The 18,851-nt window shown below is 29.1% G+C and overlaps 1 protein-coding gene across 4 annotated transcripts in view; it reads right to left on the reverse strand.

Annotated features, from left to right (window-relative positions):
- LOC111639395 (inositol hexakisphosphate kinase 1-like) overlaps nt 1–18,851 on the reverse strand; it is a 66,231-nt gene that overhangs the window by 28,484 nt on the left and 18,896 nt on the right. For all 4 annotated transcript variants that reach the window (XM_023385303.1, XM_023385294.1, XM_023385289.1 and 1 more), the window contains exons 3-6: nt 9,025–9,075; nt 6,128–6,261; nt 3,426–3,552; nt 3,227–3,362 (exon numbers count right to left, since the gene is read on the reverse strand). In XM_023385303.1, coding sequence (XP_023241071.1) covers nt 3,227–3,362; nt 3,426–3,552; nt 6,128–6,184 — 320 coding nt within the window. In that variant the 5' untranslated portion in view covers nt 6,185–6,261; nt 9,025–9,075. The remainder of the gene's footprint in view (nt 1–3,226; nt 3,363–3,425; nt 3,553–6,127; nt 6,262–9,024; nt 9,076–18,851) is intronic.

Raw genomic sequence — 18,851 nt, forward strand, 5'->3', positions numbered from 1 at the left:
GATTTAGTTTTTGTGGAGTCTCAAAATCCCAAACTTTTTTTATATTTGAAAAATATTAATAGAATGAAAAAACTGTAGAATAAGAAAAAAAATATTTTAAAATATGTTTTTCAAAGGTTTAAATGTCTATTTTCAATTTTTAAGATAAATTATGCTTGGGATCACATAGAGATGGCATCACCACTGAAAGTTTTAATTAAACTTAATTCATGAAAATAAGATAAAATATTATTTCTTGAATCTATAGCCCATTTTGTGCCTTAATGATTAAAAAGTTTTCTAAAGTTTTTCTGAATATTTTTTAGTATTAAACAGAAGTAGAAAAATGAATAGATTTAGTAAATATTTTTGCTGTACCCTAAAACCTTGGCTATAGGCCATGACCTATACAAGATTATACTTGTAAAATTCATTGTGTGCAACTTATGCACAAGGGCAACTAAGACATGAAAAGCCCAATTACTGATAAAAACTACAGTATAAAAGAAAAATGCAGTAAAATATACCAGTAATAATAATTTTAAAGCATTCGTAAAAATAGGTAAAAATGACAAACAACATGATACATTAACTCTAGTACATAGAACAGTGTGATTTATATAAATAAAGTTATTCATAATACTGTTCCTTTACTATTGGCTTTTATTCTACAGTTGCACATAATACTGGTATATGAGAGTGGCTTATCCACAAAGAAGTCAATATCCTTTTACAACTTTCACTTTTGCAGCCTATATAAAAGGCTACCCATAACCAAGGTTTTAGGGTATTTCAATTTTGTCATCAGGAAGGGATACAAACAACAAGATGGATTTACTTAAAACAAATTTTAAAAGTTTTTCAATTTAAAAGTTTGATCCTAGGTAAACTGCTTCTGTATCACTGGTGATTATAGGCAATAAATTATTATGTAATTTAATACTTTAAAAAACTTACCTATAATGTTATTAGAACAAATATCAAATTCAGAAATTACATAAATCAACTAATAAATTCAAATATATATTGTTTGTAAAATTAATTTTTGAATTTCTTTAATTCTAATTTTTTAAGTGTTTATTTTAAATTAAAATTAATTATTTTTGAGCTTTACCAGAAAATGTCAAATGGAATGGAGACATTCTGCCATAAACAAAGTTTATGCTAATTAATTATAGTGTATATTTCTATGCAATATTAAATGAAATCTGAAAGCTAAAACTCAAAGCACAGAAAATATTCTTGTGAAGGACTTTAAAAAGAGAAATTTTATTTTTGAGAAAACATGTCATGGATGGCAGGAAAAGCTTATTCTAACAGCATAGTTATCCTGCTCATCTGACATTAATCTCTGCAGGTTTTTATTTGTAATAATGCTTATAGCAAATCTGTTGATTTTATAATCTCAAAGTATGTATGTATATATTCTGTCAAATAAATACAAAGAATTGTCCATTTTAAAAGCCTGTGTAAAAGATATAAAAACAAACTTTCTGCTGTAAGTTGGCTAATGTATTTAATATTCAAGTGAATTTGTAGCACCATATGTCAATCAGTTTATTTACAACTGTTGGTTTCATCATTGAACATGAAGTGTGCTTTGCAATTTTTAAAATGGAAAAAAAAATGTTGAACAAAAAAGAGTTTGTCTAAAATTTTGTGTTGCCATTCTTGTGCTGAGTCATTGAAAATGTTGCAGAAGGCCTATGGTGAATTAGCTTTATCCAAAACATGTGCATACAAAGCATTTAAAGATGGCCGAGAAGTGGTGGAAGACTATCATACTGGTCAACCTTCAACATCTTCAACTGACGAAAACATTGACAAAGTGAAGGAAATGGTAATGGAAAATTGACATTCAAGCCCGAGAGAGAAGGCTCATAATCTAAACATGTCTCACAAATCTGTTTGCACCACTTTAGTTGATGTTTTGGGCATGAGACATGTTGTAGCACAACTTGTTCTGAAGGAGCTGAACTTTCTTCAAAAAGAGCACTAAAAAAATGTTGCTGAAGACATGCTTAAATGAGCCAATTCAGATCCTACATTCATGAAATGCATCATAACATGTGACAAAATGTGGGTTTTGACACCTGCATGAGTTTGACATGCAAACCAGCCAACAAGCTTCAGAGTGGTGCTTTGAGAATGAGCAAAAAAAAAAAACAAAACAAAACAAAACCAAGTCAAAGTCATGTTGACTGTTTTCTTTGACTGTTGTTGGTATTGTCCATGTGGAATTTCTTCCAATAAGACAAAAGTCAACAAACAATATTACCCTGGCATTATGAGGCATTTGAGAGAGAATGTTTGTCAGAAAAGGCCAGATTTGTAGACGAACAATTCTTGGATGTTGCACCAAGATAACATGCCATCTCATACATCGACCCTTGTATGCAAATTTTTAACCAAAAACACAATGAATGTCATCAACCATGTACCTTACTCATCACATGTGTGACTTTTTCCTCTTCCCCAAACTCAAATTACCACTTTGTGGGAAACATTTTGAGTTGATTGAAAAAATAAAGCAAAATTTGCAGAGGGAGCTGCAGGCCATACTGGAAAGCACTTATAAGAAGTGTTTTGATGACTGGACTGTTCATTGGCGAAAGTGTTTTACATCAAACCAGGCCTATTTTGAAGGTGACAAAATAAATTTGGATAATTAAACCAATATTTTGTATTTTATTTAACAATTCCTGGTATTTATTTGACAGAATGTATATGTAATACTAATTTTATTCTTGATAAGATGTCTGTTGTTGAATAATTGTTATATGATTTAGTTTTTGTCAGTCGACTGCAATTAGTCTTACTTTTATTTAATTGCCATTTTAGATCCAGATACAAAAAAAACTTGAACATTTCATTAGAATATGATTAAAAATACATAAAAATTTATTTAGTGACGCGTTAAACANATTTATATAATAAGACTAAAAATTTTAATATTCAATAATGTTCAAACTTTAAATGAAAAAAAAAATAAATTAAGCCAATGGTTAAATTATGTAACAGATTTTACTTGTCATGTACAATGTGAAAATATTGATATCTTTAAAAAATGGATTAAAAAAGTTATTTAAATGATTGAAATTAAATTGTATCATATGAAGTAGCTTAATATAATTGAAAATAAAAATATATGAAATAAAACAGAAAAAAGTTACTTGTTCTGAAATAATAACATTAATTAATAATAGATAAATGTTACATAAGCATCTAATAGTTTAATATAACAAACCTGCATTTAGTCTTTTTTTCACTTCTATTTTGTTGTAAGGTTTGCAAATGAGAATTCAATATAAATTTATCAGAAGGATGAGCAGTTAGCATCAAAAATCCATCACTATCTTCAGTAAAATTAACTTCAACAACTCCTAAAAATATGTTTATTGTTTATAACTTTTTTCACTTAAAAATGAGAATAGAAACAAAATTACCTTTAAAATCTGGAACCAGTGCTTTTAATTGGTCAGGAATAGAAGTGTAAAAATTTAATTCCTGTAAATTGAGATATTTGCATATTGTTGTGTCATCCAGTTGTAAAATGGAAGACTGCCCACCAACCTAAAATAAAAATAGTTTTATTTAATTTTCAAACAGATTTTAAGTAAACTTTTTTGACATCCAGATTTTCAATGCTTCACTGTATTAAAAAAAATTAATATTCATAAAAATAAACAATAAGAAAAATGTGATATCTAAGATAAAATGAATATTTTGGTACAAATAAATCTTTTAATTTGATATAAAGATCTTAAAAATGTAATAATAATAATAATAATAATAGAACTTATGCTAAAAGAATTTCTTAGTATGATTCAAAGCTCACTATCACAAACTAAATACATAAATTTTGAATATGTGATAAAGATCAAACTGAGTATCTTCTACATCATGTAATATAATTGAATTTTAGATATAGAAAATGATGAAATTCTTACTATTATTTTCATCATTTTCTTTATCAAAAATTCAATTGTGAGAAATTTGAGATATCAGGAAAACATATTTTTCAAGATTTTGTTGCATTCATTATTCACAGAGGAAAATCTTTATGATATATACAATATGATTTTATCATCATTGTAAAAATCTCCAAACACAGGGAGGTATCAACTTCTTGAATTTTGATTTGCTTTTAATCTATTTTATTTATAATTTTATTTGAAAATGTTTATTTGTATATTTTAATATTTTAGTTTAGCAATGATAAACTATATAAAAAAATATATATATTGTAAATTTAAATATATGTATACTATATAATTTAAATAAAATTGTTGTTTTGACAATTATCTTGGGCATGGAAGTGCATTTTGAACTAACTCAAATTTAGTTATATTACAGAATCTTTACTCAGAATACTCATTCATAATAGTGAGGAAGAGCAGACTGAGGATCAAAATTTTACTATCATCATTTATCAGATAAAACAATTTTATAAGATTCTTTTTGTCCATCTGCAGCTAAATTTTAAACAATTGCTTTGATTTGATAGAAATTTCATGATATTCACAGTCAAAATCGAAACTCTCTTTAAAATTTATAACCTTTATTATCATAAGCTTTTCTAATGCATTCATCTTATATATAATTACTTTGTCAAATGATATAATTAAATAATGATATAATTATATCATCTGACAAAGTAATTAGATTATTTTTATGATACTTTACTACTGGTTGATTAATATTAAAAATATTTTATAATTCAATATTTCAATAATATATTGCAATGTATAGTATCATAAACAAGAAATGATATAAATATATTAAATATAGTTAGGAAGTAGAATGTGTATCTTCCATATCATGTAATTAAATTTGTAAAAAAATTTCATTATTTTTAAACTGTGTAGATGATAAACTGTTTGATGAAGAAAATAAGTAAAATGGCGAGCCATTCTTGGGATGAGACTGTCTCAGAGAGCACAAGCAATGCATGCGCAAATCTTGCACTCATGCCTGTTTGTAGAAAGTCTCACCATTTTTATTATATTTTGACCCAGTTCTCAGTCTCCTGACTATCTACAAGTCTGGTTTTTTGCCATTGACAGCAGCATAATTCTAAATAAATAAAATCAAATTCATTACAATTTTTAAATAGCCTTTTTTTTTCTGTTAATACTTCTATCAGGATTGGGATTTACTCTATTATCAAATAAAGAAAAATAAATTGTTTCTTTTAATTCTAATTTATGATAATTTTATTACTTATTTATTTTTAAAACATTTTTCTTAACAGTAACATTTAATAACAATGATGCATTTAAACAGCATAAAATACATAACATCTATCTTACATTCTTCATTAAGATTATTATGAAGAAAATTGTTCTAAATGTTTTAAACATAAAAGGACAAAATAATACAAAGATTTAATTATGAATCATTAGTTAAAAAAATTTAATATATATTCTCAATGTCTTGTCATTAGAGTTGTCTTATTGCAGATTTTTGTAACTGATTTAAACAGTTCAATATTGGAAAGTTAACTAACTTTAATAAAAATATGATAATATCAACAAAAGCTATTTATCTTTTCTTCAGACTCAAATTGCAAATTATACAATTAAATGTAAGTAATAAAAATGTAAACTAAATTAAATATGAAAATATTAAATTGCTTTCTTTAAATATTTGAAAAACATAATAAATCAATAAGATCTATTTGAAATCTAATATAGAAATACTTTTGTGTGTTCATTAGTAAATACCCATGATTGACTGTGTTTATTCTTAGTATTTAATAATTCTATTAATATCAATCATTATTTGATGCTATTGTTAATACAATCATAAAAATTTAACACAATTTAATTAATAAAAATTATGTATTTGATGTTGTAATTATCTGTATATTTTATTATAATAAACTTATTTTTCCAACGGAGTTCTAATTCATAATGTTATGTACGTAATAAAACAAAACAAGTTATCTTCACAGCTTATTCTTAACTTCTGAATAAAAACTTTGTATGCAATTCTTAATTGAAAAATATACACTTTGCAAAGCATTTCAAATAATTATGATTAATATTTACTATCCTATATTAATATTTAAGATATTAGAAAAATCTGGAATGAAAATATTTATCAATTTGTTCAAAAATTTGTCAATTTTATATCTTTCTATTACCTGATGAATAAATGGTTCCAATTGGAATTCTTCAAAACTGTTTCCATCAGCTGCCATCAGATTATACACATTGCAAACACAGGTAAAATAATCACATTTAAAGAAAGCTAAATTTTGCTTAATGTTTCAAAAATCTGAAAGAAAAATTAAAAATAAATTCATAATTTTCTGTAGTAGTATTAGTAGTAGTAGTAAAGTCTTAACAATTTAAATAAAATTTCTATACTATATATTTAATGTTAACATACTTGAAATCTGCAAAAATGAGAGTAATCAAAGTTATAAACATTTATATATTGTATCCTTTAAATATTTATAATATATATGATGCAATTAATTATTTTCATAAGATTTTTTTAAATAATGAGAGCAAGGCTGCAATTAAATTGAGTTTATCTCAAAAGGAAAATAAACAAAGTCTTTGGAAATTTAAAATGTAAATGAATAAATGCATTAAAGAAATTTAATATGGTAGCATGATTTTATTGATAATTGTCTAGTGACTCAAAATTATTATTAAATTATTTTTTAATAATTTTTTTAATATATAAAATAAATATATTAAAACTAAAATATCCTTTCAGTTAAATAAATCTGATATTAAATTCATTTAATAAAAGGATATTATTCATATGACATTGTTTAATGAAAGGATATTAGTCATTAAATTTGTTTATTGAATGAAAGTGTGATCATTTATATCTAGTTCAATGACAACTAAATATATTTCAAATTATAATTACAAGAAAACAAACACCAAAAATAATTTCTCAATTGCTTAAACAAACATAATGATGAAATTATCACATTTTAAATATTTAAAAAAGTAAGATAAATAATGATTAGATTTAAATGAAAGAAAATTGCTTATATATCAATTCTAGTAAACTACATTAAATAATAAAATTAAATTTAGCCAAAGAAAATATACACTAAATCACTGATATACAGTACACTTTTCCAAAACGAAAATTTTACAGAATAATGAATAAATATTTAAATAGAAAACAATTTATACCTTTCAAAGTTCATTGAAATTTAATTGCTTTTTTTTTTAATCTATGATTTCAACAGTATATCTTTTATATATAAATCAGATTTATTTATTATACAAAATAGAAATAAAACCCTACATTATCAAATGGATAACTAATTTTAAACAACTTTTTAAAATGTTTTTCTTTTCTAGTTTTTTTTTATTAAGACAGTCTTAAAAAAAATTACAACAGTTCCTAATTTACTAGAGCACAAAAGCATTTTTTTAAAGTCCCTATTTATAGATTGTTGTTTATTAAGAACTAAAGGTTAAATCTGGATTAAAAAAAAGCATCTCTTATAGACAATCTGCATTTATTTTGATGATTAATTAGTGGTAGATAATAAATAATGCTAGTGTGGTTGTTGAAGGAAAGGATTAGTGCGTAATCAGTCAGAAAGGTTCAATTAATTACAAAAGTTTACAATTCTGAAAGTAAATATCAACTTCCTGAAACCCAATGTATTAATACTAAACCAAACAATCGCCATAAATAATTGGGCTATTAATATGCCATAATTTATAATTAGCAATTAAGTAAATTGGTACTAGAGGTAAACGTTAGACACCATCTCTTATCTAAATTAATAATTATAATAATTTATTAAATAATTTAAAACATTTCAAAAGAAAAGAACTAGCCCGAAAGCAAGCCTTGAAACTGCAACCTCTGTATCAAGTACCTCTGCATCAAGAAGGCCTATCTTGTAGTAATAAGATAGGTCAAGTTTTCACATGTCAAAGAACGTGGTTTGGGAAGTGACACTTGACGAGTCATCCTGGACAAGTCGAGACAGGATGTCAACCGGAGCAGACCTGATAGAAAGCTCAGCTCAGCTCCTGATTGGTTGGCCAACGAATTCAAAACTTGGATATACAGCAACGTTGAATCGAGGAAAAGAGTGCCTAGCCTGAGACTTTCTTAGACTAGCCTGAATTTCTTCTCATTTTTAAAATATACTTTTATAATACTTGTGGCACACTTAGCCATCTCTTGAAGCACACCACATAAATACAATATCAACAAAAATAATTTAAAAACCACTCTTGCTCAATATGCAGCCAAACCCAGGGTGTCAGCAGATTTCAGCAGGGTCCAATTTATAAAGTGAGAATATGACAAATGAAAACTAACAATAGCAGAAATATTTAAATCTACATTAACAGAACATTGCATTAACAGCAGAGACTGTGAATTGCTATCCTATGTGAGAAGATCACTATTTGATAGCCTCCTTAGAAAACTGGCAAAAAATTGTAATACAATGCAAAAAGATGATTTTGTTTTATTTACTTTTATTCTTAATTGTACATTTTTTAGTATATTATTATTTTTTAAATTTATATTTTATTTTATCTGTAACTTAATAACTTATTTATATATTTTAAAGAAAATGTAATACTGTTCTAAAATAATGTAAATGTAAAATTGTTCTAAAATTAATGGAATTTTAAATATTGTTTCAAATTGAATTTCGTTTTAAAAAACCCGATGAAAGCTTATTAATAAAGCCAAAAACATTAGTTTGATTAAAGAATAATTTGCTGGAAAAATATGTAAGGTATTTTGTGTGTCTCTAGTTACTGAATAGTTCCAGCTTATGCCAATATTGATATCACTGATCTAACCATTCAGATTTTACAATATAATTATGTTAGTCTTTTGATATCTTAATTTCATTTTTTTTTATTAATGTAAGATTAAAACATCTATCAGTTTCAAAGAACATAAACATAGAAGATTATAAAAAAACCAATATGATGACTATTAAATAAACAAGGAAAAATTAGTTCAAAATTATACAATAAAATTTAATAAACTTAATTCATTAAAATAAATTTTGAAATATACTGTACTTACCAATATTAATTAATAATAAGTTCTGAATTATAATGAAGTATTGTTGTTAATCTGAAAAGAAAAAAAATAAATCAAGAGTTGAATAGATACATGATATAAACTTTAATTATTTTTCTCATAGCAACATATAAGATCATTAAGGAGGTACCGTTTATAACCTTGAACTATTACATTACATTGATTCATAATTCACATTAATACAAATTAGAATTGTTTAATTTATTAATTAGAATTGTGCAGAACCAATATTTAATTCAATTTACTAATACAAATGTTTCTACAATTAACTAGAAAAGAACAGTATTACTATACAGTCAATGTCTAATGATGTCATACATCATGAATGAATAATGTTTTATACTTTTGTAGCTATAGGTAACCTACAGGTAACTACGTATAACACGACACTTCTATAGCACGGATTCACTCTAACACGGTTCAAGAATTGGTACCATCCCCCGTATAACATGGTACTTTTATAGCACGGATTCATTCTGACACGATTCGAGAATTGGGTAAAACCCTCGTACAACAGGAAATGTAATAAATTTTTACATACTTAAGTAATAATAGTTCACAAAAATTATTTTTTTCGCGAACTATTAGTACTTAAGTATGTAAATTTTCTCTTCTCGCCTTCTGTCAATACACGTGGTCCTTCTCAAAACTTGTTTCAATGTTGCCAGATCGCAACGCTTCTGCTTCTGATGTTGCCGAATGTTTTTCCCTTATTCCATACTTGCTTTATTCTTCATAAGTGCTTAGCACCATATAAGGAAATTTATAAAGACCTTTTAACTAGAAGCAAGCAATCTAAAATTACATACATTTTGCAAAAGGTAAAGCATGGATCTGAAGATAATGCAGAAAAATGCTCAGAGGATAAGGATAACTTGCCAAAAAGAAAACGCTCTCGGTTAATTAATAGTGTTTTTAGTGATGACGAAGAAAACATTGTTTAATTTATATTAATATGTATCACTTAAAAAAATTTTAATGAAGATATTTATCTTAATTATGAAAATATACTAGCATGTTTTTTAATTTTTGGAACCTAACCCCCCTTTTCGTATTAGTTCTTTGTTTCGTATAACACGGATTCGCATAACATGGCAATTTTTTGGAACGTAACTACCATGTTATACGGGAGTTACCTGTATATACTTTTTGCTACAAAGTTTTCATTGTGTTCATATTAAAATAAATTTTGTATTTTGAACGAGAGAATTAGCTGGTAATAGATTCTACCAGTTCAGTTAATCTGAACTTGTAGTTAGTTGTCAATAAATCTGATTATTTTAAAGAATGGAAATATAAAAATTCTAATATCATCTTTTAAAACTACCTAATTTTAATATGAATGAAATTAAGATTTTTTAACTATAGAAAAAATATTGCCTATTAATCAAATGTCAAAGATAGAAGAAATTGCATTGAGCATTCTACATCATAAATTAGATTCAAAAATGTACATTGAATTCCTAAAAGTTGAGATTTTTTGATTTAAAATTTAAAAAAGTTTTTCATTAACTTTCAATTATATTGAATGCAATATTTACAGAATGTTAATTAATTAATTAAAAGATATTGGCAAGTATGGCACAGTCAAATGGACCAGTGGTCAAATGGGATGAAGCGAAGATTGTTAGAACGGGGCACTCACCGTCTGTCTCGATGGAAATGGAAAAAATAGAAATTTACAAAAGTAAAATGAGGAACAGATGCCTAAATGCAAAAGATGCAAATGCACTACCAACAGCTTGGAAATACAAAATTGAAAAAAATATGGGTTTTAATAATCCATAAAAAAATTTTTTTTTTGATCTGGAGTTTATAGCAGGGCTTCTTAAGCTATGGGTCGCAACCCCATTTGGGGTCACTTAGCGAAATCTTGGGGTTGCGAGATTTTAATGCAAAATTTTGAAAATATTTTGTGAGAGTTTGAAAGTGAGGCATGCTTTGTGTCATAAGTTTCGTGAGTTGCGCTTTGTGTCACTTCTGGTGCAGCGAGACAATGATTCAGCAACACTGATTGTAGTGTGAACTAGTGTAGTGTTGTCACTTTTCAGTGTATTCAGTTGTCTCTGTTCCATTGTAACACAAGAGTGAACTGTGGTAGCACACCATTATTGTTTTTGCAAATTTGTATATATCTTTATTTTATATTTTTGGGTTGCGAAAAAAATTACAATCATAAATGGGGTCGTGAATAAAAAAAGTTTAAGAAGCCCTGGTTTATAGGAATTAGTAGTTTAGACTCATTTAAAGTTGATATAATTTCTGTTTTTAATACATTGTTAAATTGTAACATGATTTGAGATTATATTTTTGTTTTTTTATTTTTAATTTATGTTTTTTCGTGTTTTTGTTAAGTTGCAACACGTTTTGATATTACTGTTAGTTATTTTATTTACTCTTGTATATACATAAGTTGTTAAAAGTTCAAATTCAAATGAAATTTGAACAAATAGTTCCATTAGAACGATGATTGTAAAAGCCTGAAGATGGCCTATCCAAATAGGCTGAAAACGTTCAGAATAAAGAAAAAACTCAGCAAATATAAATCAGGTGTGTTTATTAAGTAACTAATATTGCTGAGAAGAAGACAGATAAAAAAAATATAATGAAGACAGACAAAAGATGTCTCTTACTTTACATTAAGATTATAATAATTTACAAATAAAATTCAAATATAGAGCAAGTTTCAAGTCAATGTAACAAATGACAAAATTCAGCAAACTGATGTATAGGTCTTACAATTCTATGAATGATCATCAATCAATCATTTGCATAAATCAATAAACAAATACAGAGAATGTATATTTTTTATAATAATAATAAAAGCCAGGAAGGGCTCTTGTTCAACTTTCCTGGCACTTCAACAAGAGGCTAAGGGAAACCACATTAGGAAGTCTAATACTTTTCAGTTATACCCTACAATATAATATTTAAGTAAGAACGAAATAAAGAGTAACTTTGTTATTAAAGCTTGCTGCCCGTTACAAGCTAGTGCCCTTTGGGCTCTGATTAGAAGAGCCCACACACATTGTCAGGATGTCCAAAATAGAATGCATGAGTTGTACTTCATAAAATCCCATGGTTAACGATTTAGTTTTAAGCCTAGGATTATAAAATCCCTTATCCATTTCCAATCAGAATCCATCAGATTCTGATTGGAAATGAGTGTGAGAGTCCAGGTTTGATTTTGAATTTTAAAACTTTCTATAATTTACCCCACAATTGTTAAAATTGTATAGGATATGATTTTATTCCTCTGTGGAGTCACTTCCCTTTCAAGATGATACATCAAATGTGTCACCAGGAACTTGATGACAAGAAATTGTTATTGGACATAGGTACTGCAACATTGCCAAAAAAGGGCAAGGGAGAAAAGAGGGAAGACCCCAATAAAAGGCAATGACTGATGACGACAACAGTTTGTCCATCTTACCAGGAGTTAGTCTGCCGATGAGGGAACAGTTCATTCATCCAAGAGTCCAGTGCCACCGAAAGTTCGCCCTAGTCAGAGTTACCTCAACAATTGGATACCTTAGTAACCTTCCTCCATCCTGCATGAACTCCATAAAAGTGAACTCCATAAAAGTGAACTCCATCAAACCTTTGAGTCACCTCAGATCCCTTATCAGGTATCTATGAACCTTATATGTAAACTCTCCCTCTCCAACTTCGAACTCATGAACTAGTTAACATCGAGGACAAAGGTTTAAATGCAAGATATTAGACTTGCTTGTATACATTTAGGTAATTACAGTAAATAAATGGAAATTTGTTACTGTTTGATTTGTGTTTGGTGCACTTCCTCAAACCGTGCCAACTTTCGAGTTGGAACTAAGTGCATACAACGCAACCCCTTGCAAAAAACCAAAACTATCGCTAACAAGGCTTCTCTGTCTGCCGAAAGACACGGAAGTGTCAGTCCTAACAAAGTAGTCATTGCAAATGCAGTGTCGACCCTTTGGTCCCGTGTTGCCAAAGCATAGGGGGCACTTCATGCATTGTCACATGAGCAACAAACCAAAGATTATCACAAAGGCTGACTATATGGTAATTGACTATGCTTATCCCCTCCTTAGTAAGATTAGCATGGCTACTGGCTGCAGGATTAAAAGAAATCCTACTATATACAAAATGCTATTTAATGACAAATAGTCTCATGATCTGTGGATGTTTATACTATTCACAGATCACAGAGTGAGTTATAATGACTTACAACATGTTGAGGCCACCCTGAGATCTCTACATGCAAGATTAAAGAAGCATCAAGATGACATTTGGAAGTCTCATCCAGCCATAAACATGAAGACTTGTGCCTTTTCTGATTCCAATTTCATCAGTGTTAACTGTGGCCAGGCCAAATCATTCAGATTTAGAGTTGATATTGTATCCAGCATGTAGAAGCATTACATATTTACAAATCCATTTATCTTGGGCATGCTATCAATCACAAATATATTAACACCCTATTTGCAGTGTGGAGAGCTTTGAGTTAAATTTCATGTAACCTAGGGAGACTTCTTATTATGACTTTTGGCACACCAACCTTATTTTTTATCCTTGTTATTTTCTCCTTTATTATTATTATTATTTATTAATACACATTTATTTCAAATGTATTTTTGTGTTTTACTACTATACATCAACCAAAGCCGTATATTATCGGGCTAGAAATGGCTATATTACTAATAATTTAATAAATAATTTGGCATTAGAGTTAAGTGTTATACACCATCTCTTGTTAAATTTAATAATTATAAATTAATTAAATAATTTAAATAATAATTTTAGAATTACTGCAAGAAAAGAATCAGCCCAAAGCGGGACTCAAACCCGCAACTCCTGCTTATCGTGCAGATGTGTTGTCAATTATGCTACCAGGACCTTTGGTCCAATCGCCTCTTCCAGCATATATAAGTTAACGATATAACCATCGACGGTTATTACAATGCTGGCTGGGGACACATTCAGTGCCCACAATGTGCAACTCTCAAAGCACTCAACTGGCCATCACAAACCCCGGCAAGGCGTATATAATAATGTGTTATACTATGTATTTTTTTTTTTTTGTTATTGTACTTTAAATTGTCTGGCTTTCCATATTGCAATGTTTATATTCTAGAACAGTGGTCACCAAATGGTGGTCCATGGAAAAATTGGGACATTGATCAACAAGGTTATGCGAACTATTACGAAAGAAATGCAAAATGCTTGGTTCCTTTTTCTCACTCATTGGGGGAAGTTTTTATTTGAATCTAAAACCAAACACAAAATGAATGTTATCAATAATGATAATGTCAATAAATCAATAAATAATCAATAATAAATGATGTGAGTACAATTGTCATCCTTCATAGAAAAAGCCAAGAATCCATAAACTTATTTCAAACAATCAGCAACAAACTCCACACTAATATAACAAGTAAATTTCATAATAATAAAGTAAAATAAACTTTTATGATCATTATTCTATAGATGTTTGGTATCATTTAAAAATTCATGATAGTGGTTTGCAGGATTCAAAATTGTGAGTTTAGTGGTCTGTGAGGTCAGAAAGATTGGCAACAGCTGTTGTAGAACACTTTTTAAATTATTGTTCTGTTTAATCTTAACCTGTATTCAATTTTATGTTCTACATGTGGAAGTTCAGTAAAATATGACTGAAAATGTTAGTAATTAAAGTTTTACTGCAATTAAGATTTTTTGTATGTTTTGGTATCTGTCACTACAGTTTCTGGTTGTTAAAACATTTAACTTTTTTAACTCAATATTAAAAAATAAGCATTTTATGCATTAAAAATATAAAAATTAAAATAAAATCTATATTGCAATTAACATTTTGTTACCATTTTATTGTTTTTAAAACAAGTGCATGTTTTGAATATCAACACAACTTACATTAATTATGTATAGATAAATCCTTTTATACCAATATTTAGGGGAACAAGAAAAAATATTGTTGCAGAGAAATTTATTGTTCTAGTGAGAGTTTTTTAAAAAATATCCTCTTCCTCATTTAACATGGTCAGACTGCAAGGAGGGTTATTTTTAAAAAGTTAGACAATGTTAGAATAGAAAACCTTTTTTATTAGTCTCCTTTAGAACAAGATTCAAGTGATTTATTGCAGATTATTACTATACTATATGTTAAATATAAAAATCCAAAGTCAGTCAAAACCCGAATCTTCCTAGGTAAAAAGTGAACTAACAAGTAAGGAAAACTAAACTAATTCTAAAATACAGGTTGTTCCTGTTTTACAAATTCCTCAATCTGACTCATTACTGTATTGGGAAGATGGTGTAAAGGAGTCAATGTCCGATCGTTATTTTATGTTTTGGGGCATTATTTTTATTTTGATTATTTTTCTTTTTGGGGTTCTTTTTAGTTAAGGACAAACTCCTAAGCACAGGTGGCAAAGAAAGAAAAGCAAACTTAGTTTGCATCCGTGCCTGATCCTGTCAGGCAAATGTATGTAAATTAAGACAGTGCGGAGCTGCACTAAATGTTAAATAAAAGGCAACACATCGACTACGGAGAGGGAGGTAGCTTCTGGCAACGACGGTTGTCGAGACGTCTGTGATCACATAGCGGAAGCAGTATATTTTGGCTGTAGGATCCTTTCGAGGTGGAGATAAAAAAGTTTTCTTTAATTTGATATTATAAGTACGATTTTTTTGGATTATTGATTTTTGTTGTTGCTTTCAATTATTTAACTAACTGTTGGGACAATTAACCCATTATTTTTTTTCAAAATAATAAAACTTATATTTATTGTTAATTATTATCTGTGGTTTTGGAAATTATTGTTTTAATTTGACAAGTCCAGGCCTGGTACTTAAACCCTTATATTGTGTAACCCCGTTCTGTTTTGTTTTCGTAAACGGTGCGTTACAGTGGTATTAATGAAACATTGCCATACATGTGAGTTAGTGAATGACTGTTTTCTTAATGAGTCGTTTTTAAGAGCAGATACTGTATTTTTGTTTGTAACCCTTGTACAAGTTCTTTATTATTTTTTGTTTTCAAGTATTTCATGTATTCTTTCAACATGTCTAAAAAAATATATTATTATTGCAGAAGGGTTATCTTGATCTTGATTTTATATTTGTCGTTGCACTAGGGTAATTAAAAGTTGAACATGTCATTTCAAAAGATGTGACTGTTTGTCATATGGTTTGAAAGATATATCCAAAATGAGAACCCAGTAATTTGTAGTCGTAAAGAAGTTTCTGGTGCACGAAGACAACGCCATTGTGTAGATTATATGCTTTTTCCTTCGGACCTAAATAAAGAGCATAACCCATTGAGATAAGGAGGAAGATTCGGAAGATGTGTATTTGCATGGTTGATCAGAGTCTTGTTGGATGTAAAACTCTGAATAAAGGAAGGAGGCGTAATTAGATGTGAAGTTATTAAAGCAAGTTATCAGATTATTATATTAGAATTAGATATAATGCGAACTTTAGAATCATGATTAAGTTTCTCCCTCTCCTTCTGACTTAAGACCCCTATTTTTTCTGTTTTTTTTTTTTTGACTAGATTTTACTTCTTCCTTCCATTGGAAGGCCAGCTTGTTGAAGGAGAGATAAATTTGGGAATTCGACTTCGTCAAGGGGGTGGAGGGATCCAAGACTTGGGATCCACTGGTCCTTGACTTCTTAATGCATAAGAATGTGAGGGAGTTTGTTCTCTTTGTTCTTCCTTGGTGGCAGGTTCGTCTATGTCGTCATCTTCATTTTCAGATATATCTTCTAATTCAGATTTTACTTCAGATTGTTGTGGAATTTCAGTTAAAATGAATTCGTCCCATGGATACGCAGTAATTAAGGTGTCCTGTGGTAATGATTTGGGTTTCGTTGAAGTTGAAGTAGGAGGTGTATCTAGAATGTCTGTCCTTTCAAATTCCTGTCGAGCAGTACAATGTTTTAAACAATTAGCATGAACTTGGAGTTGCTTTTTCGTTTGGATATTTTCAATTACAAATGTGACAGGGATCAGTTCAGTTATTATTCGGAAAGGACCTGACCATCTGGGTGCTAATTTTCGCTTTAGACCCTCGGATATGACTACCACATTAAGGAAAACTTAATGTGGTAGTCATATCCAATGATAGGTAGATAGTTTATGAATGCAACGATGTTGTCTTTGGCATTCTCTAGCAGCTTGTTCTGCATATTCCTGCGTGATTTGATGTGCATTAGCCATTCGAAGGTGTAGCTCCAATGCAAAGTTCTCTTTCACATTGTATCTAGTCTGGGTAGGATGGATAACATGGTCAAATGAGTAAGTTGGGTCTCTTCCATATAGTAAGAAAAATGGGCTATAATTTGTAGAAGCATGAATAGTGGTATTATATGCAAATAATGCATAAGGGATCCATTCATCCCAATCTCGTTGATCTTTGGCAACATAGTGTGATATAATGTCAATGAGAGTTTAGTTGACTCTTTCAACTATCCCATTACAGGCAGGATGATATGCAGTTGTAAGTAGTCTCTTAATTAATTTAATTAATGTGAAGTAGTTCACATACTTCTTTAAACATTTTGGAGATTAGATTTGGAGCTTGATCTGTAAGGAGTTGGATAGGAGTTGAATGTCTTAAGACAATGTTGGTAACGAAGGCTTTGGCAATAGTTTTACTATGAACGTTGGGTAGAAGTATAGCTTCGGCATATCGGCTAAAATGGTTGACAAAAAACTAATATATATTTATTTCCATTGGTTGTGATAGGTAAGGGACCTATAATGTCCATAGCTGTTCATTCGAATAGAAGTGTCAAGGAAGGAAATAATTGCAGTTTCACTTCCTTTCGTTTATCTTTTCTTTTTTGTAGAGCACATTGTCGACAATCTTGACAATAGTTTTTTATATCTTTATTCATGGTTCACCAGAAGAATAACGATCAAAATTTCTGTTGCATCTTTTGTGCTCCTAAATGACCTCTGACAGGAGCATCGTGATAGGTACATAATATATGAGATGAAGACAAACAGTATGACTAATTGTTCTAGGGGTTATCCCTGGTTGATAGGTTGCAGATAATAGAGGGCTTCTTCATCTAAGAAAAATTGTTTCTCGAGTTTGGGATATAAAGTGATTTCATCTTTGAGCTTGTGGATTATAGGGTTCCAGTTTATATCCCATCTCTGTAAGTCTCTGATTTGGGCCTTTGAATAAATGGGTTCAAGTTCCTTGGCCTCCATGATTTGTCGGATAGGGATATGACTTAGTGCATCTGCATCTGCGTTTATGTGGCAATTTCTGGCTTTATATTTTACTTCAAACTCAAACTCTTGTGAAAATATAATCCAATGGGCGATTTGAAAGTTTGTACTGGAGTCTTTGTTGCTTATGAGCCACTTTAAGGGGCGATGGTCGGTAATAATAGTAAACTTCCTTCTATATAAGTATGGTTTAAAATACTTGGTGGCCCAGACAACCGCTAGGCACTCCTTCTTGGTGGTACTGTAGTTTTTTTCGGGTTTTCGTAACATGCGACTTGCGTAAGCGCTTTTCATTTCACCTTTTTCATCTTCTTGTGATAATATTGTACCTATAGCTTCATTAGAAGCATCTGTAGATAAAATAAAAGAGAAATTAGATAATTAGCTAAAATTTAGAGAAATCTGGTGATTTTAAAAGTGAAGCAGAGGTAACTATTTTCTTTAGTCTCTCAAAACTATGTCCTTGTTCTTCTCCCCACTGGAATTGAGTGTCATTTTTCAGTAAGTCAATTAATGGTTTTGCATATCGGCATAAGATTTAATATGACGCTGATAATATCCAGTTAGTCCTAAGAAGGATTTG

Source organism: Centruroides sculpturatus, unplaced genomic scaffold (genome assembly GCF_000671375.1).
Source record: "Centruroides sculpturatus isolate CEXI.00-Female unplaced genomic scaffold, Cexi_2.0 scaffold213, whole genome shotgun sequence".
Taxonomy (NCBI): domain Eukaryota; kingdom Metazoa; phylum Arthropoda; class Arachnida; order Scorpiones; family Buthidae; genus Centruroides; species Centruroides sculpturatus.